At 38.0% G+C, this 23,331-nt stretch overlaps 2 protein-coding genes across 6 annotated transcripts in view; one reads left to right on the top strand and one right to left on the bottom strand.

Annotated features, from left to right (window-relative positions):
* nolo (no long nerve cord) overlaps positions 1-23,331 on the top strand; it is a 382,845-nt gene that overhangs the window by 339,740 nt on the left and 19,774 nt on the right. For 2 of the 5 annotated variants that reach the window (XM_069499948.1, XM_069499944.1), the window contains exons 12-20: positions 5,510-5,662; positions 6,218-6,342; positions 7,379-7,420; positions 9,971-10,213; positions 13,809-13,932; positions 15,305-15,426; positions 18,711-18,792; positions 21,099-21,266; positions 22,540-22,722. In XM_069499948.1, coding sequence (XP_069356049.1) covers positions 5,510-5,662; positions 6,218-6,342; positions 7,379-7,420; positions 9,971-10,213; positions 13,809-13,932; positions 15,305-15,426; positions 18,711-18,792; positions 21,099-21,266; positions 22,540-22,722 — 1,242 coding nt within the window. The remainder of the gene's footprint in view (positions 1-5,509; positions 5,663-6,217; positions 6,343-7,378; positions 7,421-9,970; positions 10,214-13,808; positions 13,933-15,304; positions 15,427-18,710; positions 18,793-21,098; positions 21,267-22,539; positions 22,723-23,331) is intronic. The other 3 variants (XM_069499945.1, XM_069499947.1, XM_069499946.1) reach the window with 3 other exon arrangements.
* Positions 11,576-13,151, bottom strand: LOC138402582 (uncharacterized). The gene is made up of 2 exons (XM_069499716.1): positions 12,341-13,151; positions 11,576-12,028 (listed from the first exon to the last, which is right to left on the bottom strand). Exons 1-2 carry the CDS (start codon positions 13,139-13,141, stop codon positions 11,576-11,578), a joined length of 1,254 nt encoding a protein of 417 aa, XP_069355817.1. The 5' UTR covers positions 13,142-13,151.

Genomic DNA, 23,331 nt, shown 5'->3' with positions numbered 1-23,331 from the left:
TATGATCCAAACTTCATAGTCGCTGATCATTCCTCCCTGTGTTGGGCTTTTGCAGCTTTTATAAAATAATAAAGGTCTGCCGCGCGCTGGCTCTTAGGCCATTCGTACTTACATCTGCATACCTAGAGATTTATAGGCAAGTTGAGAGTTGAGACAGTAAACAATACATTATTAGAAGTTAGAGCAAAATCCTGAACTAGCTTATGCTCGCGACTTCGTCCGCGTGGACTTCACAAATTTCAACCCCCTATTTCACCCCTTTAGAGGATGTATTTTTAGAAATCCTTTCTTAGCGGATGTCTACGTCATAAAAGCTATCAGCATGCCAAATTTCAGCCCGATCCGTCCAGTAGTTTGAGCTGTGTGTTGATAGATCAGTCAGTCAGTCAGTCAGTCAGTTCCCTTTTCTTTTAATATATTTAGGTAATGTCGAAGTAGTGTGGAAGCCCTACTCTATCGTTAAGTTTGCCTAGTAACTAGTTAGTCTGCTACGGCGAGTTTGCTAGTTCAAAGATCTCGAAAGTTCCGAGCAAATAGCCTTTAGCGCTGTCCAAGACATTGTAGCGTCCAAACACAAAGGGCTGGGCAAGGCATGATAGCCGGCACACTATGATTGATGGATAAATTATTATTCTAGCACCTTGGGATCCGAACGTCTATCGGTTTTTCCAACTAAGTGTCCTACCCATTGCCACTTCTGGTTCGCAACCGGTTGAGCTATGCCGGTTAGTCTGGTTCTCCTACGGATCTGCTTACTTCTGAATTGATCATGTGGAGATACTCCAAGCAAAGCTCTCTACATCGCCCGCTGAGTGACTCTGAGCATATCTATTTGTTATACCTAAAGCAAACCTAAATTATATAGGAATCTAAATATATTAAAAAAACGAGCCGAATTGAGAACCACTTCCTTTTTGGAAGTCGGCTAAAAAGGTAAAGGTGACTGACTGACTGGCTGACTGACTGACTGGGTGACTGACTAACTGACTGACACTACTGGATGGATCGGGCTGAAATTTGGCATGCAGATAGCTATTATGACGTAGGCATTCGCTGAGAAAAGATTTTTGAAAATTCAACCCCTAAGGGGGTGAAATATGGGTTTGAAATTTTAAGTAACTCACGCGGATGAAGTCGCGAGCATAAGCTAGTGCAGTATAAAATTAAGTACTAAGAGAACGATAAAAGTTACAATTGAGATAATCAAGCAGCGTCGAACGAAACAAACTCTACAAAAGGCAGTTAAAACCAAACAAAGTAGTAAAGTTAGTGAAATTTCACTCGGAGAATCTACGAAATTCACTGAATGGGATAGGTTGGTACTTGAAACTGTGTTAATGAGCACCTAAATTTTAATGTTCTACGTAGCGCTTTAAGAAGTCCTACTTTTAGCTTACTTTAAGTTGGGCTTTAACTAGATAAACTGAACTTGAAAGTGGTTGGAAGTAATTTAAAGATTCGAAAAACGTTTGTTGAGGAAGAAGTTGCAAATAATTTGATTAAATGTTTGATTTTCAAGGTTATATTCATCATCATTATTATGATCAACCCATAGCCGGCTCACTACAGAGCACGAGTCTCCTCTCAGTATGAGAAGGGTTTGGCCATAATCCAGCACGCTGGCCAAGTGCGGATTGGCAGACTTCACACACCTTTGAGAACATTATGGAGAACTCACAGGCATGCAGGTTTCCTCACGATGTTTTCCTTCACCTTTCTTTGATATTTAATTCTTGTTAATTAATGTTTTCTTTCCTTGTTTTTTTTTTTAAACGCACATGACTCCGAAAAGTTAGAGGTGCAAGTCTGGGATATAACTCCCGATATCTCGAATAGAAGGTTAACGTCTTAACTACTGGACTATCACCACTTCTATAGTAGTCTAAATATATTATATAAAAGGAAAAGGTGACTGACTGACTGATCTATCAACGCACAGCTCAAACTACTGGACGGATCGGGCTGAAATTTGGCACGCAGATTGTTATTATGACGTAGGCATCTGCTAGGAAAGGATTTTAGAAAAATCAACCCCTAAGGGGATGAAATAGGGGTTTGACATTTATGTAGTCCACGCGGACGAAGTCGCGAGCATAAGCTAGTAGAAGGTATAAAACTTAAAGACAATTAGTCCAGTATTCGCACAAAGTTGGACGTTGAGTCGGACATGCCATTAAGCATTCAGTGACTAAACAACAACTATTATGCGACAGGTCGAGACCCCGCAAACCCGCACAGCCCCCGCGCTAACCCGGTGCGGAATCGCGCGGGTGACGTGCGAGTGTGTGGGGCATCCCCCCGCCTCATACCCCGTTTGCCATATGGACCTGTCGCGTACTATAAATGCTACAAACTCCGCCTAAGGGGATATAATGTATTGACACTACTATAGTTTCCTTTGTTTCCTATCTAATACAAGACGAGGTACAATTTGTAGACGAAAACTTGTCTTAGAGAGGATTGTCTTACCTGAAAATCCAATTACCTCGTCTATCATGGTGCAAAGCTATGCAAATACAGAATGCGGGTGATCACATACATTTTAATTCCCTTGCTGCGTTACGACGTGATTGAAGGACAAACCAACAAACCAATAAACCAACAAACCAAGAAACAAACACATTTTCACATTTATAATATGGGTACTGATGTATGCGTAGTTGCCTTTGCATTTTTTTTCTTTAGATATAAGTTAGCCCTATTCTCTGTGCCCTTGCTGCAATCTCACCTGGTGGTAAGTGATGATGCAATCTAAGATGGATGCGGGTTAACCTGAAAAGGGTATGGCAGTTTTTATTAAACCCATAACCCCTTTGGTTTCTACACGGCATCGTACGGGAACGCTAAATCGCTAGACGGTACGGCTTTGCCGGAACGCTTCGATTTTCCGGGATAAAAAGTATGCCTATGTCACTCTCCAGGTCTTTATCTATACCCATGGAAAAAATCACGTCAATCCGTTGCACTGTTGCAACGTGATTGAAGGACAAACCAACAAACAAACACACTTTCGCATGTATAATAAGGGTACTGATAAAGTATCACGTCACTGACCTATCTTTGAACTATACAAGTTTCCAAGCTAGACAATGAGTTTAGCCTCCGTTGGGGGTGGCGGCAAAGTCACCGGACTAGGCACTTATCAACCGTGCTGCACTTCCTGAACTTGTTACATTGTGAACTAGCCCACAACTAGATATGGCGAACTCTGACAACGTCAAAATGATGAAACTTTCCTCGCGGCTACTTTAAAGATATAGATATCTTCATAAACTCTACTGCTTCTATAAATAATTAATACGATCTATCAGGTCGTGTCACCGACCTACTCGTATCTTTAATACTCTCTTAAAGATTCTCTTATATCACTAACCCTATTATAAGTGCGAAAGTGTGTTTGTTTGTTCTTTTGCAACGGAGCAACAGATCGACGTGATTTTTGCATGGATATAGTTTAAGACCTGGAGAGTGACATAGGTTACTTTACATCCCGGAAAATCAAAGAGTTCCCACGGGATTTTTAAAACCTAAATCCACGCGTACGAAGTCGCGGGCATCAGCTAGTATTCTTATATATCTTTAACAAACCATTAAACCAACAAACCAAGAAACAAACACACCTTCACATTTATAATTATGGGTACCTACTGATGTTAAACCTGTAAGGGTATTGTACTGTATTGTTTTTATAATTGACCCATTTGGAAATCAACCCCAGCCAGAGCCTCTGTATATAAAATCACCATATACCACTGTGTCAGGTTGGTTGGGATTAAATCTTAATTATTGAGCTTGCGGCTAGTCATCGCAAACAAAGTTCCTAACCTCAAACTTTCTCAACTTCAGGAAGCAGAAGAAATTTAATAAAGCCTCCGTGTCGTCGGCTGACCGGGCAAACTATTAACTGCCCAGTTCCTGAACTTGTTACAGCTAACTATCAACAAGATAAGGGGGACTCCTCCTCTAGGGACATTATACTAATGGAATTTCAGCCTCGTTACAGCTTTGAGAGCGACAGATTTATAAATCGTGTGTTGGAACGAGACAGGAAATTTTATATTGCTCATCGTCATGATCAACCCATTGCCAGCCCTCTACTGACCACTGTTCGCCTCTCAGAATGAAAAGGTTTAGGGCATAATCCGCCACGCTAGTCCAGTGCGGATTGGTAGACTTCACATACCTTTGGGAATATTGTGTTGAAGTCTCAGGTATGCAGTTTTTTTCGCGATGCATTCCTTCACCGTAAAAGCAAGTGATATTTGTGGTTTTTTGTTATGTGCATTTTATGCAATTAAGTACCTTTCATGTGCTTTATAAATGGTGAAGGAAAATGTCGTAAGGAAACCTGCATGCCTGAGAGTTCTCCATAAAGGTGTGTGAAGTCTGCCATTGGACCATGGCCAAACCCTTCTCATTCTGAGAGGAAACCTATGCTCAGTAGTGAGCTGGCGATTGATTGATGTTGATATACAGACAACAAAATATATCAGTGTACGAGAGAGGTAGTCTAGATAACTAAGATAGTCAAATTCTTTCCAATATACTATATACCTTCTAAATAAAATAATTATTAAATTGGCAGAAGAAACTTCCATCAAAGCTTACATAATTAAATTAGAAAATTTCAACTTACCTAACTAAAGTTTGCGGTATCTTCTTCGATTCCAGATATAAAAACTTTGTCTTCAATATTAAATTGGCCTGAAAGGAATCGAACTTATACCGAAAACCTAGGTTCTCTTTATTTTTCTTTTCCATGGTAGCGCTTTTCTTGAAAGAAATCAAGTTTGAAATTCCTTACATAAATAAAAATTTGGTTATTTAGCCTAAGAAAATTATAGAGAAGCCAGAGGACCGCAATAGAGTTCGCTGGAGGATAGATTAGCTCAAACGAGGAACAATTAGGTAAGGCTTACTTCAGTTTCCATGTCCCGAAAAAAAAGCATGATGTTGTACGGAACTTTCTCAAAGGAAAAACTCAACAATTTAATACTTTCAATTTAACTTATACTTTGGAAGTGTTTCGATTTTTTTGATGAGCAGTATATTAACGAACCTGGTGGAACTCCCACTAGGTGGACAGACGACATCAAACGAGTCGCAGGGAGTCGCTGGGTTCAGGCGGCACAAGACCATCATTATCAACCGATAGACGTCTACTGCTGGACATAGGTCTCTTGTAGGGACTTCTACACGCCACGGTCTTGCGCCGCCCATCCAGCGGCTCCCTGTGACTCGTCTGATATCGTCCGTCCACCTAGTGGGGGGTATTTCAACGCTGTGTCTTCCGAAGCGAGGTCGCCATTCCAGCACCTTGGGACGCCAACGTCTATCGGTTGTACGAACTATGTGCCCTGCCCATTGCCACTTCGGCTACGCAACCCATTGAGCTATGTCGGGTACTCTAGTTCTCCTACGGATCTCCTCATTTCTGATTTGATCACGTAGAGAAACTCCAAGGATAACTCCGATGATGATGATATTAACGAAAAATTTATTTCCATAGTGCTCAGTGTCCTGCGGCGAAGGAGTACAGGTGCGAGGCGTGGAGTGCACACCAGCTGGGGGAGGCTGCGACCCGGCGACCAGACCAGAGATATCCAGGCCTTGCTCTACCGGCATCAGCTGCCCCGCTTATAGGGAGGCAGAAGAACCAGAGGTATTTGCTTAGCTTTTCTGACTCCTTTAATACAGGGGTCCTCCCTAATAGAACCTTACAACTTAAAATAGGTAATAAGTTACACTTTTTACAAAATCACGAATTTGAAGTGGGGGGGAAGAGGATCCCCTCCCCCACTGCGATGGAAGTCAGGTTTCACGGGGCTTGTTTTTCTGGGTGGTTTAAAAAGAAATAACCACAAACGGGATGGCGAGGTTTTACTTACTCTTTATCATACGTCCCTCACCACCTGGGTGTCTGGTGCACTTCGACCGTCCGCTGTGCCAGATCCTTCTTTCAACGCACATGCAAACTGTGGAACCAACGTGGAACCAACTCCCATCGGCGGTGTTTCCACTAGATTACAACATGGGGTTATTCAAGGGGCGGACCAGCAAATTCCTAAAAGGCCGGCAACTCATCGGCGGTTCCTCTGGTGCTGCAAATGTTCATGGGCGGCGGTAATCACTTAACATCAGGTGACCCGCCTGCTCGTTTGCTCGCTATCTTTATTTAAAAAAATCATAGCTTAATAATACAATGCCTTTATGTTAGGACGACATCGAAGATCTCCTCCCAGGAGTGGTCTACCACACTCAGCCTCTGATACAGCCGTACCCGCCGCCACAGGCCAAAGCGGAACAGCTGATTGGCGACCCAGACGTTCCGGTTGAAGCCACGTAAGTGTTGACGAGTTATTGATATCATTTACTGTTATTTTGGCTAAAGACATTCATTCATTAATCAGGCTTTTTTGCCCAAGACTTCGCGTGGATTTAGGTTTTTAAAAATCCCGTGGGAACTCATTGATTTTCCGGGATAAAGAGTAGCCGTGATTGAAGGACAAACCAACAAATAAACACACTTTCGCATTTATAATATGGGTACAGTTCTTGCGATTCACGAAGGCGAGTGATCTTTACTTGTGGTTACGTCGTTTACATGGGCATTGCGTAAGTGTGCGTGCATGTCGGACCAATCAGTCGAGAGCAAGCGCTCGCAAACGCACACATTTAGTGTACCTTACTTATGCCGATACGACTTGAACACAACCATGAGCCACTCGCCCTCGTGAAATGCAAGAACTATAGTGATAATACCTATGATTAATTTCATCATACAGAATTTAAAAAAATCGTATTTCTGAAGTGGCAGCTCTGGGAACCAATATCCTTGTATTTTTACTGTAATCTTTTCTTTTCTTGAAACATATTGTTAAAATTGATGTCTTCAGCCAGAATAAATTATCATCATTAATTTAATGATATTTATTTTTACCATACTTTGCATGTGGTCTCATACTTTTATGATTTGAAGTCATGAGATTCCAATACCTATCTATATTTTCTAAATTATAATCAGCGAAGTTCTATCGAATACTGGTTAACATTTTTGTCAGATTAAATAATAAAAATTGCTCACGTAATTAAATCTCTAAGTGCAATTTTATTGATTTATTTTTATTTACTTTTTCTAAAATGCTTTTATGGTTTCTTTTACCTATATGGTAAAAGCTTTAAAGCACTTTAGAAAAAATTGTATCTAATCAAAAATTATTGAAGATATATTTTTATAAATAAATTTACTTATCAACTAAATTCTTAATAATATTTTAATAAATTTTTACTCTTATTGAAAATATTAGGTATTTTTTTACATCCGTTGTTTCTTACCTGTCTTTTCAAATAGCTCAGAGTATTTTGTTGTTGTTTTCAGCAATTACAAAATATTCTTTGCGTGTGGCTGGTTGTATGTAAGGTATTGTACCTTAACCAGTATTAATTAAAGGTTTCACTTTTCAATTCAGAACGACATCACATTTTTTACAATTAATAAACATTACGTCACCTTATACACATATCCAGTGGCTGCTGTTCCCTTTTTCCCCCAGCTTATAATATTATGATGAAAAAAATGATTATGATTATGATTAAAAAATGAACGTCTTCAAACCATATAAAAATTCAATGGCTTAAGGACGATTCAAGAATAATTACTGTCACTGATAGTCCCCTCATCTCATTTAGACTTCAGAACCGTGTAACGTTTCGTGTTTCAAGATAGCTTAGAAGATAGACATCACCGTAACACCTATGCAAAGGAAAATCGACCTTAAACCACTCAATGTCTTAGCATCGATACTGGTCAATTTCGTATGCACTCCCTTCGATTATTCCACAAGAACCCTTCAGTTCATTACCTGTCACGGACCATTGCTTTCTCTACGTTCAACCTTTTTTCAACTTTATGCACTGCACAGTAAAGTTTGTATTTCCTTGCACATATTACACTATCTAAAGTTTGTCTACTTTTTGTTTCGTTTCGAAACACTTTTCCGATACTCTAAGATACTATACATCTCTGCACTGACACCAACAAGGCTATTTCTTCTTCGGTAACTTTCATTCACCAAGTGGTTTGACTATAGTATAATAGATCTTATTTGCTTACCGCTAAAGAGTAATTAAATCAAGTTTACAGGTTTAATTGGTAAATACACACAGACAAACACTGGTGCACATACTTCTACATAAACCAGCCAGATCTGAATCCTTTAGGATGGTACGAGTAGTTTTCAATATATGAACCCTACGCACCCAGCATGTATCGACTGTGTGTGGATAACCCTTTACTGCCGCACTCAGAGTCGCTTTATCGTTACGTAAGGCATTAATTAGTATGGATAAGGAATGCCTTAAGTAACGATTAAGCGACTCTGAGTGCGGCTGTTAGTCGTACAAAACATGTTTAGAGTTGAATGTTTCGATCACCATGTTTTAAGGCACAAAAATATAGAATAGGAGTTTGGACTGTAGTCATAAAAGATATGATTTTTTGTATGATGGTAGTTTATGGGGCTAGAAAATGAAAAAATCATGATTTTTATTTATTTTTAACATAATTAATTATTAAAGTCACCGCTGTATGGAAAGCTAATAATGACGTCACAATGCGTAAACGACAAATGTCTAATATTTTCCAGCAGAAATTACTTTACTTTATGTTGAAAAATTGAAAAAATGTCGTTTACGCATTGTGACGTCATTATTAGCCTTCCGTAAAGGGAGACGTTAATAATTAGTTATCTTAAAATAAATAAAAATAAAGATTTTTTTAAAATATTAATTCTAACCATTAACTTCCGCTTTACAAAGAACAACATCATTTTATTACTACAGTGCAAGACCCTATTAGGTTTATCAAACTCATACGGAATGAATTTATACTCCAGAAATAGGATGTTCTAGTAAGGTATAACCTATTTGACAAAAATCAAATATATTTTTATTATAATAATCATAAAACGCATTCCGCATTCATTATAATATGCACGTGGACTGGTCTTTATAGTTTAACTATACAGGTTACAACCAGGACGCTGGCAAAAACAAAGACAGGTGATAGTACTGTACCCGTAGTACAAGATTTTACGTCTCACCAAACCAAACCAAATTCGAGAGTCGAAATACTTCCGCGTTACAGTAAACTGGATCTTAAATGCCTTATTTTAAAGCTCAAGTTTGTCTACACTTCTACAGCCAGCGCTCCAAGCGGAAACATTGCGAAGTTAAAATCAGTGGCATTGAATATTTGACTTCAATTCAAGGCTGTTTAGGTCCATTTTACTGTAACGCGGAAGTATTTCGACTCTCGAATTTGGTTTCGTTTGGTGAGACGTAAAATCTTGTACTACGGGTACTGACGATCAGTGATACGAAACCACAAAAAAAACGCGAAAAAAAACCTATATTTTGACTGACGCTAGAGGTCAACGAACGTTCCGGAAGTAGGTCACTCTGAGTCAATGCCGCGTCGTAGGGGCATTGACCCAAGTTTTACACGCTATACATTGCGGGTTTGAAAAATACTAAATCACTTACAGCCGTACTCAGAGTCACTTAATCGTTAATTAAGTTTAGTTAAAACGAGACAGAGCTATTATCTGTCACATAAATCTGTCGCGTTTTAACTCAATCTTAAGTAACGATTAGCGACTATGAGTACGGCGGTAAAACTACAAAATGAGGCAAAATGTTATTGATATTGAATTGTGTTTAGGTAGTATAACAATAAAAAGAGCAACCGCCGAGTTTCTTGCTGGTTCTTCTCGGTAGGAACGGCATTCCGAACCAGTGGTAAATTAAACCTGACTATTCATAAGCACTTTTAAAAAGTTTACATGAATAAAAAAACATTCTATTCTATTCTATTCTAACACTAAGTTTTTGCTAGCGTTTTGGTTACAACCTGTATTTTTGTAAGTTACATGTATGACAAATATATTAACTGAATTTTACCATTTTATAGTTACATCAAGGATGACGAGTGGAGTCCGTGCAGCGTCACCTGTGGAGAGGGATGGAGAAAGAAGGAAGTTCACTGCAAGATATTTCTAGAATTCAGTCGGACTATAGCGAAGCTGCCAGATAGCAAATGTATGGGACCGAAACCCACTGAAGAGACGGAGAGATGTGTCATGGAACCCTGCTCTATGGCTTACGGGACTTCTTTTGGAGACTCTAGTGCACCAGCCTATAACGGTGGTGATAGGTAAATATACTGTTCTGTGTGTCTATATTTGGTTCTCTCCACGTATTTTTAGGGTTCCGTACCTCAAAAGGAAAAACGGAACCCTTATAGATATTATTATGCCATCTTTAACTAGTATTATCTAGATTACCTATATGCCATATTTTGTACAATTATTTTATTATTGTATTTTTCTATGCCGATCTGACTTTTGTAAGCGCTTGTAATGAGTCTAAATCGAAATAAATACAAATACAACACAATAGGATCACTTTGTTATCTGTCTGTCTGTCTGTCGGTCTGTCAAGAAACCTACAGGGTACTTCCCGTTGACCTAGAATCATGAAATTTGGCAGATAGGTTATATCAGACATTAGGAGAAAAATCTGAAAACCGTGAATTTGTGGTCACATCACAAGAAGAAAAAATGTGTTTCGAACAAATATTGCTATTTTCGACATTCAAAGTAAGATTGCTCTATCAAGTGGGGTATCATATAAAAGGGCTTTATCATAGAATCTACAGGAGATTCTAAAACAAATTTTTATTTATTTTTATACATAATAGTTTTGATTTAGGTATCGTACAAAATGTCGATAAAATACGATTGTAGTACGGAACCCTCAGTGGGCGAGTCTGACTCGCACTTGGCCGGTTTTTGTATATAAACTAGTTTATAGCCGCAATTTCGTCCGAGTGGACTACACTCAAACTCATATTTTCCCCCATAAGAGGGATTACGCACTGCACTTCTGTCATCTGAGGTCCCTCCGTCAGAGCGGTTGCGCACTGCATCCGATCTGAGTCCATGGTTTGTCCTTCAATCAAATGGAGCAACGGATTGACCTGATTTTTAGGCTACTTTTTTCCCAAAATATCAAAGAGTTCCCCCGAGATTATTGAAAATCTAAATCCACGCGGATGATGGCGCGGGCTTGTTTATTATAACGGGTCGTCAAAGAATTAATTTTACTATTAATTTATCTTCTACCGGCAAACAATGAACTCAAATACTCTCAACCTCTCAAGTAAATATGAATTATTTGGCTACTGGCAGGTATATATGAATGTTTGAAAAGATAAACAACCCAGTCGTCACAAAGCTCTTTATAAATCTAAATATATTAAAGGAAAAGGTGACTGACTGACTGACTGACTGACGGACTGACTGATCTATCAACGCACAGCTCAAAACTACTGGACGGATCGGCCTAAAATTTGGCATGCAGATATCTATTATGACGTAGACATCCCCTAAGAAAGGATTTTAGAAAATTCCACCCCTAAGGGGGTAAAATAGAGGTTCGAAATTGGAGTAGTCCACGCGGACGAAGTCGCGGGCGTAAGTTAGTTTGATTCATAAAACAAAACACTTAAACATAATTAATTTATTAAATCTGAATATAATCGATTTAAAACTCCATTATCGATGGATTCATTTATGACGTCATTAACACGCATTTCATACAATTCGTCTCCTCCTGGTGCATTTACAATATCTTCGAGTCCTGGAATATCCGTATTTTCTATAGTAACAATATCTTCTGGTGTTGTGGTAACTAACTTTAACTCCAGTAAAGCGACGAGAAGACCAAAGGCTTGCATTTCATCTAAATCGTTTTCAAATTCATTTTTAGGATAAACTTCATCAGCGTTTATTTGAAAGAGATGCAAAAATGATTCCAAACTCTCGTAATAATCAATTTTGAGATCTGTGAAATGTATAGATCTAAATTCAGAATCTGTACAAATGTATAGGAAATATAATATATCAGTCACCGGACTTGCGTACCGCATCGCTTGAAAGTCCAAAAAACAAATATTCTTTTCGCCATCCTGAAAAACAAAGATAAATATGAATTTATACTTGTACATATTTACAGTTAAGCAGTTTAGCTAATAGTTTTAGTTTTACATTTAATTCTATACTACGAATTAATACGAATCATAAAGAACAGCAGCGTTTATATATTTCTAGAAAATCAATAATTCAGAAATAACTTGAAAAACATCACTATTCATATCAATAATTGCATCGTCTCTTTTTCCATTAACGTGCATTGATTTTTCACTACATATCTTCGTAGCGCCTTACGCGCCTTTCTATACCTTTTTTGTGATTTTTTGATATTACGAGTAGGTACGTACCTCTTCTTTAAAAAGAATGTTGTTAATCCAGCAGTCTCCATGACAGAAAACATTATATTTTCTCGGTTTCGTGTATGTTCTCAATAAGTCTAGTATCTTATCTTTCTTTTGTTCTAACTTTTTCATAACCTCATTGTTATTTATGAGATTCAATGACGTTTGATATGAGTCTACGAAATAGTTTCTTAATTTAGATTTGTTAAGGAATTTTTCATTGAAAATTAAATCTCCAAAATCAGTTTGTATGCTTTTAAAATCTTCTTCTTCTTCTTTCTTTTCAAGTACAAAAGACAATCCATGAAATTTAGCTAACTCTGTTATAATTAACCGCACTTGAGTATAATCTAAATTTATAAACTTAGCTATATTACTGTCACTAGCAAAACCACTGAGCAACATATCCTCTAGTACAATAACTTCATTGTTCTCTTCTACACTTAAATATATAAAATTGGGTAACACAATGCCTTTGTCGATTGAAATATTATTTTGTAACTTCACAAACTTGTCTATCACTTTCATATAAGCACGTACTTCTCTCATATGTAATTCTCTGAATATTTCTTGTCTTGCAGTATTAACCAAAGTTTTCACTATAACACTTAGTTTTCTATCAGTCCCGGTTTCCTCAATTGTAACTCTGAAGACGTTAGCAATATAGTTTGCACCGTTACCAGACACAATGTCAACATGGTATGTGAATTCCCCTATTCCTTTAATTTCCGCAACACTTTGTATACAATTATGTAATTCATTGCAGTTAAATTCGTCCGGTTCACTTATGTTTACGTCTAACGACATTTTATTACACCTACTCGGTTATGATAAGGACTGAAATGAATTTCTTATATAATATCTACTGATAATAGCTTTGATAAATGCGATAATCTACTACACCAACTATTTTACGTAGATAGGAAATTGATAAACAATATTTTCTGTATGTTTTGTGGATTTATTTTTAAACTGATATGATAATGAAAAGATTAACCGACTGAGTTTGTTGTGGCTCTTCTCAGACCTGGGCGCGTTTGGAACCCTCGTTCCTTTAGTTTTAAGTTCGCGTAAAAATTATCACCACTATAATAATATCATCTTAGACTAATCCAACAACCGACCATCAAAATGTAATTACCCATTTTGAATAAATTATTGGACTTTGACTTTGACTAATGATATTCCTCATTACTGAGAGTGTTGACCCTTTTTTATTAATTGCATAATGGTAGGAGTTTTCTTGGGATAATCACAAACATGTTTTCAAAAAATATTCAAAATTCAATTCGAAAATATTTTTAAAAAACATTCGTAATTCAATCAGAAAACTTAGTTTCGTTTGTGATATGTTGGTGCCTCAAAATGGTTAGCGCCCAGTGAGATTTTTGGCCATATCATTTGCACGTAACAGATGAAGGGCTATACTAGCTTTTTTCCGTGGATAGGGTATAAATAAGCATTATTTTTCCAGCAGATCTCTGATCTTCGGCACGTCCAGCAACATCAGGGTCGCGCCGGGGTCGCCGGGCAAATCATATTCCTGGAAGGAAAAGGGTTATACGAGCTGTAGCGCTTCCTGCTTGAGTGGAGTTCAGGTAAAATTTTCTTCCTAGTATTACTTACATCATATGAAAATGAAAATGAAAATGAAAATCTTTTTTATTCGTATAAACTTTTACAAGTGCTTACGAATAGTCGGATGCATCTACCACTGGTTCGGAATGCCTTTCCTGCCGAGAAGAACCAGCAAGAAACTCGGCGGTTGCTCTTTTCAAATATTTGATATAGGTACAAGATTATGCCATGTATAAAATAGTATTTGCAGTCATGTGCGTTGCTGGAACGAGCTGCAGGTCAAATCCACGCTCTTTTATCATTTAGATAATCTTCAATTGTGTAATATGCTTTTTTCAGGAGCATATTTTTAATAAATTTTTTAAACTTGTGCAAAGGTAAGTCCAAAATAGTTTGCGGGATTTTATTATAAAAGGTTAATACCAATACCCACAAATGACTTTTGGACTTTCCTGAGGCGGAAGGCAGGAACTGTGATAGCCTAGTGGTTAGGACGTCCGCCTTCTAATCGGAGGTCGAGGGTTCGATCCCGGGCACGCATCTCTAACTTTTCGGAGTTATGTGCGTTTTAAGTAATTAAACATCACTTGCTTTAACGGTGAAGGAAAACACCGTGAGGAAACCTGCATGCCTGAGAGTTCTCCATAATGTTCTCAAAGGTGTGTGAAGTCTACCAATCCGCACATGGCCAGCGTGGTAGACAATGGCCAAACCCTTCTCACTTTGAGAGGAGACCCGTGCTCTGCAGTGAGCCGGCGCTGGGTTGATCATGATGATGATTACCTAAATTGACGGCACAGCATTAAACGTCTTTCGGCATTACACAGACTCGCATACTAAAGTTATTCGGACACGTCTCCTGTACGCTTAGTAAGTACGAGATTTTATCGTCTCAGCAACGTTGATAGTATTCGAGTGTCGAAACACTTCCGCGTTGTAGTAAACTGGATCTTAACTGCCTTGTTTTAAAGCTCAAGTTTGTCTACACATCTACAGCCAGCCTAACAAGCGGAAACGTTACGAAACTAAAATCAGTGGCATTGAATTTTTGACTTCAATTCAAGGCTGTTTAGGTCCATTTTACTTTGGCGTTATTGTGTTTTGACTCTCGAATTCTAGCAAAGTTGGTGAGAGGAAAAATCTTATAGAATAGAATATATTTTTATTCAAGTAGACTTATTACAAGTGCTTTTGAATCGTTAACTTTTAATTTGCCACTGGTTCGGAATGCCGTTCCTACCGAGAAGAACCAGCAAGAAACTCGGCGGTTGCTCTTTTCAAGTGATACTAAGCGTACAGGCTATCGCCCAGCAGGGAGAAGTGCTCGCGTTGCATCGACTTGCTTGAATGCATACCAATGAATTCGTTAGTTAATAATACTCTTTGTTCTAGGAACTGATAATCCAGTGCGTACGAGACGAAGACGGCAAGAACGCCTCCCCATACATGTGCGATCCTCTAACTAAGCCTGAGAACAGAGTGCGGACTTGCAACGACCATCCGTGTCCACCACGGTGAGTCAACTTGAATAAAGCTAAGAGTTGTTAATAACGAGGACATCACGATTAATACGATGATTGTGAACTATCGATATTTCGATATGCATTCCAGATATTGGATTTAATATGTCGTTAACCACGAAATAAGCCTTAAACTGCCTAAAATAATTGAGTCTAAGGGTGGTTTCACTCTATCGTTTATTATGCACTAGCTTATTCCCGCGAATTCGACCGCGTGGACGAATTCGCGTACAAATTTCAAACCCCTATTTCACCCCCTTAGGGGTTGAATTTTCAAAAATCCTTTCTTAGCGGATGCCTTCGTCATAACAGCTATCTGCATGCCAAATTTCAGCCCGATCCGTCCAGTAGTTTGAGCTATGCGTTGACACATCAGTCAGTCAGTCAGTCAGTCACATTTTCCTTTTATATATTTAGACTAGCTTATGCTCGCGACTTCGTCCGCGTGGACTACAAAATTTCAAAACCCTATTTCACCCCCTTAGGAGTTGAATTTTCAAAAATCCTTTCTTAGCGGATGCCTACGTCATAATAGCTATCTGCATGCCAAATTTCAGCCCGATCCGTCCAGTAGTTTGAGCTGTGCGTTGACAGATCAGTCAGTCAGTCACCTTTTCCTTTTACATATATGCCGGACAATAATAAATATACTTAGTAAAATTATTCTTATTTTCAAAGTTGTGACTCAAAATATATTATCTAGTTTTAGTAAACCAAATTTTGAGTCCACTTCGTGCAGTAAAATTACATGATCATAGGCATCTATAGTATTATGCGAAGAGAATCACTTCTACTATGTGTGTATTTTCTATTAAAACATTATCAAAGTTGTAACATAACTTCGATAAATAGTCTCTGCTTCGATTTTATAACTGACTTGTTTTAACACGTTGCTAAAATGTATGCAATGACACGTCTAAAATTGCCTTCGGGATCATGTTACAAAAGCGTATGCATATCAAATGCAACACGATAGATGGGTAGGTACTAATCACACCTATTTCAATCGTTTACAATATTACAATATAATAATATTACAATATGATTGGCAGACGTGAAAGCGTGGAACATAACCTAAATAAATAACAAGGTACAATGTTAATATACAATGCAATAATAAATATTCAGCCACAGTATTTCATGTCATATAATGTTGTTTTATTTTTAACACATTACGGTACGGTGGAGCTGAAACTAGCTCAATTTATATTTTAACACGTTTTCACTGCATTATGTTATCATAGGGCTGCCTACAGCTAAGATATGTATATATTTATGCTTATTTGCTTTGGAAATATTTTTCGGCGCTCTAGACTCTCATAGGTACCAATGCAAGACCCGGAGTTCAGTTTTTATAAAAAAAAAATTGTACTTACTTTGCTGGTTCTGGGAAATCCATTTTCAACGAATAAATTAAGAATTATCATGTTGTTAGTATGTTAAGATGTTGGTGGTACCAACTACCAATTAAAGTCCAGTTGGGTAAAGTTACCTTACGGATACGCCTAAACTTTGATCCCCAATAAAAGCAAAATGGGTGCACAAGTCAGGACTTGTCAACTTTGGACCAAAATTTAAACATTATCATGGAGATATGAATACTAACTTTTGCAACTCACTTTGCTTTTTATTGACGGTCAAAGTTTAACGCTAACCGTAACGTAACTTAACGTGCCTGTCATGCAACTGGACCTAAGCTATTTGGCAAATAAGTAAGCTAAATCAGACAAAGAAATTAGGATCACAAAAGAAACGTCAACAATACCTTTGTCGGTAAAAAGTCTTTTACGAATTTTCTAAGCTCTGACAGTAGGTTTCGTACTAAGTTGTAAAATCAATATATTTAACTAACCAAACAAACATATTTCCTCCAACTTTAGTTCAATGTTGGTTTACTAAAATAGTTACACTCAAGGCTCTGATTAAATAAATAAATCCACACGCCAAATCCCTTGAGGATATATCTTATTTTGCGCCCGAGGCCGTGCAATGTGCATTGGTTCAATAAATTCACAGCTGACAACCCTAGGTTCCCGTTTACCGCACAAGTTGCATTTTAGACTCTATTACTATAGTTATAAAGACCAATTATATACTTCCCTGATATAACACTAAATTACATATAAAGCTCTCTAGGATACGGTTTAAACAGTGCATTGCGTTAAAACTACGTTACGGCTTAATATTGTTTGTGATATTATAGTTATCTTTTGTATTATCTCGGTTATATCATACTCTATTCGAGTGAGAGTTTAGTTATTATTTATTAAACAGAACTATACTCTTTCCGTGTTTACGATTTAACCTGAAAAAGGGTACCATTGGGCCGGTGTTTCAGAAAAAGTTGAAAACACACTATGCCTAATTTTCTTTTGTATACTTTTTATTTTTAACCCAACCCTTAGGCGAAGTCGAAGTCGAATTCAATCTCCACTTTTCCCTATTTCAGTCCCCAATTCAGTCCCCCATTTCGTATGAGAGCCTCCCTGAAATAAAGCTATTTATATTTTTTACGCAATATTCGGCTATAGAAATTTTAAGTACTAATTCTTAGTACAACAATAAGAATTATTACTTTCTAAATCCATGAGGCCATCAGTTTACATTAATCTATGTTTAAATTGGAAGTAATTACGTTCAGTAATGCTGAAGCTATAAGGATTCGACAGACGGACAGACGGACAACTGCAATTTCACTCAAGTAGACTCAGAAACCCCACTTCACTCGGTCAGTAAATATAACTTAATGGGTAGTGATATACAAGAACAGTCTACATAATATTTTATATTTATTTTATAAAAATAACTAGCTTATGCTCGCGACTTCGTCCGCGTGGACTACACAAATTTCAAACCCCTATTTCCCCCCTTAAGGATTGAATTTTCAAAAATCCTTTCTTAGCGGATGCCTACGTCATAATAGCTATCTGCATGCTAAATTTCAGCCCGATCCGTCCAGTAGTTTGAGTTGTGCGTTGATAGATCAGTCAGTCAGTCAGTCAGTCAGTCACCTTTTCCTTTTATATATTTAGATAGGTACCTTATTCTAATCTCAAGGCAACAGTGCGATACTCTGTACAGTAAAATTCTTAAGAATTTTAAATTGGCGCATAAGTAGGGACAGCAGAATAATAAATAGCTTAAACAACAAGTAGAGATGGCAGATCGTCGGGACTTGGAAACTATAGGTATCACAAAGTAACATCAAGTGTATAAGTACGCGTTCAAGTTGTAAAAGTTGTTCGTGTTAAAGTTGTATTTATGTTTGTTTGTTGCAGTTGGAACTATACGGAGTTCTCTCAGTGCACCAAGTCGTGTGGAATCGGCATACAGACGAGAGAAGTCACATGTATACATGAGGTAATATCTTCGGATTTGTGTACAAAATAAAAACTGACCGAGCACACAAAGGGTTCTGTACCATCGTATGTACTTTTTTTGATTTGACGGGCCATTTTAAAATACACCATCTTGGTTTTGTTTACTGTTATCATCATCATCATCAACCGATAGACATAGGTCTCTTGTAGGTACTTCTACACGCCACGGTCTTGCGCCGCCTGAATCCAGCGGCTCCCTGCGACTCGTCTGAAGTCGTCCGTGCACATAGTGGGGGGGTCTTCCAACACTGCGTTTTCCGGTGCGAGGTCGCCATTCCAGCACCTTAGGACGTTTTTTGTACGAACTATGTGCCCTGCCCATTGCCACTTCAGCTTCGCAACCCGTTGAGCTATGTCGGTTACTCTAGTTCTTCTACGGATCTCCTCATTTCTGATTTGATCACGTAGAGAAACTCCAAGCATAGCTCTCTCCATCGCCCCCTGAGTGACTCTGAGCTTTCTTATAAGGTTTACTGTTATAGCGGAATAAAAAATTTCAATGAACCAAAAGCTTAATTTGCTATAATCCGCTGAAACAGGTCGAAATGTAGAATGTATGTCGATCCCTGAGGATGCTCCGGTGTCGGGACGAAACGTGCGTCGAGTGTGTTTTGGGATTTGTGTGGTGCTGCGTGGTGGTGGTGCGTATTTCTTGCCTGGTGGCTGCTTTTTCCTGCATGGTTAGCAGTGGGAGGGCGGGCGGTGCTTGTCGCATGCTGCATGTTGCACCATACAGATTCGACCTGTTTCAGCGGATTACAGCAAATTAAGCTTTTGGTTCATTGTATATGTGCTAGTACCACATGAGTAGATACTCGTGTGCTAGTACTTTACTTTGAAAACAGTGGAAATCCATATCCTAAAATGTATTTTTTATCGTATTCACACTTCATGGACAGGGTTTTATTAATCTGAATCCAATATAGCGAAGAAAATGTCATAGTCCAAGAGTTTACAGTTTAATGTACGTACCTGCCTAATATTCAGCAAATTTCCAGCAGGTACAAGTGCTAGTTAGGGTTCCGTACCCGAATGGCAAAAAACGGAACACTTATAGATTCGTCATGTCTGTCTGTCTGTCTGTCCGTCCGTATGTCACAGTCACTTTTTTCCGAAAGTATAAGAGCTATACTGTTGAAACTTGGTAAGTAGATGTATTCTGTGAACCGCATTAAGATTTTTACACAAAAATAGAAAAAAAAACAAAAAATTTTGGGGCTCTCCATACTTAGAACTGAAACTCAATTTTTTTTTTTTTTTGTCAGTGCGACAAGGCTCTCTTGGCACTTGAATGACATTGACAGGGGGGCGCTGTTGGATAACAAAGGCTTAGAATATTCAAACAAGAACAAAGGGGACACTTGACGGCAACGTTATAGTTCCGATTTTCGCCACGCACCTTGTCGCACTGTTTAAATTAATATTTTAATGTTTACATTTTTGAGCAGTAAACAATTAGAAGGAATTGTTGGTCAGCTCTTAGCCTATCATAGACATTGCAGAAATAAAACGCGAATATAATTGGATTCAGCACCGAGAGCGCTCACTGTAGGAAACAAAAGAATAACTTTCATTGTACATTGTTTACACACTAGAGCGTAAAATTTATGTTTTACGCACTAGTTGATATTGAAGTTATTGGTAACATTTGTTCTGTATGAATCTGATAAAAGTCGTAATTTGAGAAGGGTCAGTAAGGCCCTTGAAATGTTTTAGGTATATACTTAGTTCTATTTATAGCACAAATTGACTCTGATTTTGCAGAACTAATTTATCTTCTTATAGCATTTACGTTCCATAAACCTCACAGTTAGGTCGAAAAAATGGTCTACTCGTCAGAGTACCTTAACTACTTCTAAATAATAAAAGGAAAAGCTGTGACTGACCATTGACTGACCGATTTATGCACATACCAATAATTGCACTATAAAATCCTATTAGACCTTCAGTCGTCTATAATACGTCGTAAATACGATTTTTTTTAATAAACGGACTTCGTCCGCGTAGACTAAACAAATTTCAAACCCCTATTTCGCCCCCTTAGGGGTTGAATTTTCAAAAACCCTTTCTTAGCGGATGCCTACGTCATAATAGCTATCTGCATGCCAAATTTCAGCCCGATCCGCCCAGGAGCTGTGCGTTGTTAGATCAGTCAGTCAGTCAGTCAGTAACCTTTTCCTTTCATATATTTAGATTTGCCTCGCTGTGTCGTGTCGCGCAGCGCAGTGTAATTACGTTTGGACCATTAGACCAACAAGGTAATTAATAGTAATATTTGTGAACCAGGTGACGCGTGGAGGAACCAACACAGTGGTGGTACCAAACAGCATGTGTCCACAACCACCTCCACCAGATCGGCAGTACTGCAACGTATTGGACTGTCCAGTCAGGTGGCATGCGGGAGAGTGGTCCAAATGCTCCAAGACTTGCGGTGGAGGGATGAAACAACGAGAGGTAAGTACAGTGAAGATACCAGCTTCCTCCCCATGTTAAAGTAATGTCACTGCCTTCACTTAAATCATTCTTAAATAAATGGTTATTAGAGAAGTGCTACTATTCAATTAAGGAGTATCTAAAACCTTATAAGTGACTTTTTTTAAAGAGGCGGATAAAATGTTTATATTTAATAATTTATGATTGATATGACTGACTCATTGATATGGATATGACCTTAACTATTGTGGTGTTATTCTAGGATTGTTATTTCATTTTTTTTAGCTGAAGAACATGTATACTTCTTTTTTTTTTAATAATTATTATTGACATTGACATGGGTTTTTTTATATTTGAATAAAATCATATTGTTAACATTAGGTACTTTCTAGATAGATACATTTTATATAAATAAGTTAAGTAGATTATTGATTGTTAATTTTCACACTTTATTATTCTATGATAATGTAGTTACTATAATAAGTTGCACACCAAGTTATTGGTTGAATGTCAAGGGCTCAAAATAGATTTAAGACCAAATTGTACCACATTCTGGCAAATAAAAACTATTTCTATTTCTATTTCTACCAACACAGTGGTAATACCCAACACCATATGTCCACAAGCGCCTCCACCAGACCAACAGTACTGCAACGTTGGATTGGACTGTCCTGTCTGGTGGCATGCAGGAGAGAGCCACTGACTGGACAGTCCAAGCCACAAATACATATATAATTATTTGTTTCTAGAAAATATCTACAAAATTTCATTGAGTTCGATTGGTTAATATTCGAATGAGGACCAAACTATATTTGTATGGAAAGTGCTGGGGAGCGTACTAAGGTCTTTTAAATACAACACAAAACTTGAATAGACGAAATTCCTAGTAACTATTTGATTGTTTTTAAGTCTTAAAATCAACGTTTTAAGGCCGATGATATTCGTCAGCCTTAGCACAGACCACGCGACGGTCTATTTGGGCTGCAAATTGCAAACACCAGTCTCAGTTTTTATCTAGTGCTCAGGTCTACAAAGTGTCGTATAAAATGTTTCACTTTTCAAATTAGTATATAAATAAATAAAATAAATAATAAATAAATAAATAAATAAGCCTTTATTATTCTAAGGATACGCAATTTACAATTTGTTAATTTAAAACAATTAATTACATATTATTATTAAGTATCTATAGCAAGTTGCGTCTTCGGTAGCCGTTTTAACGCCTCAGTTTCTTCCGACATAGGCCTCCTCCATTCCCTTCCAAATAAACCTATAATTTAACCTTACATGGCAGGTGGTGTGTAAGCAAATAATGGCACAATCGCACGTGGTCGAGCGACCAGCCTCGCAGTGCAACTCTCCTCGACCCGCCAACACAAAGTCGTGCAACAGTCGCCCGTGTCTCCTGGATACGTCTGCACCGGAGATATCCCTGGCCAACTCCTCATATATACAGCACGATCCGAAGAAGAAAAAGGTACCTATCTCCAATGTCTTCTGAAGGTTCCAATATCATATTTTTCATCTATGTAAGTAAGCAAATAGTGGCACAATCGCACGTGTTCGAGCGACCAGCCTCGCAGTGCAACTCTCCTCGACCGGCCAACACAAAGTCGTGCAACAGTCGCCCGTGCCTCCTGGACACGTCTGCGCCGGAGATATCCCTGGCCAACTCCTCGTATATACAGCATGATCCGAAGAAGAAAAAGGTACCTAAAATCTCTTTTGAAATGTTCCAAAATAGTTAGCATTGTGTTGACGATTTGGTACATTCGAGCATGGTATAATTTGGTACGATCGATTATATTTTGTAGTCATATGAAAATTTGCGCCAGTTAGCGAAAAGCTTGCGTTATCTAAGAATACCTACATGATTATACTAATAGAACTAAACTTTTTTAAACATTATTAGATGTCATCAAACTCTTGACTATGATACTAATTGATGCTAAAATATGATGACGCATCATAAATGTATACACTGGGAATACCTACCTAATATTGTAAATTGAAGTTTTGAAGAAAGACAGACAGACAGACAGACACACTTTCGCGTTTATAATATTAGTATGGATTAGTATGGATA

This window comes from Maniola hyperantus, chromosome 7, assembly GCF_902806685.2.
Source record: "Maniola hyperantus chromosome 7, iAphHyp1.2, whole genome shotgun sequence".
In the NCBI taxonomy this organism is placed as follows: domain Eukaryota; kingdom Metazoa; phylum Arthropoda; class Insecta; order Lepidoptera; family Nymphalidae; genus Maniola; species Maniola hyperantus.
Note: the sequence above shows the minus strand (reverse complement) of the source record. Positions and strands in the feature narration are given on the sequence as shown.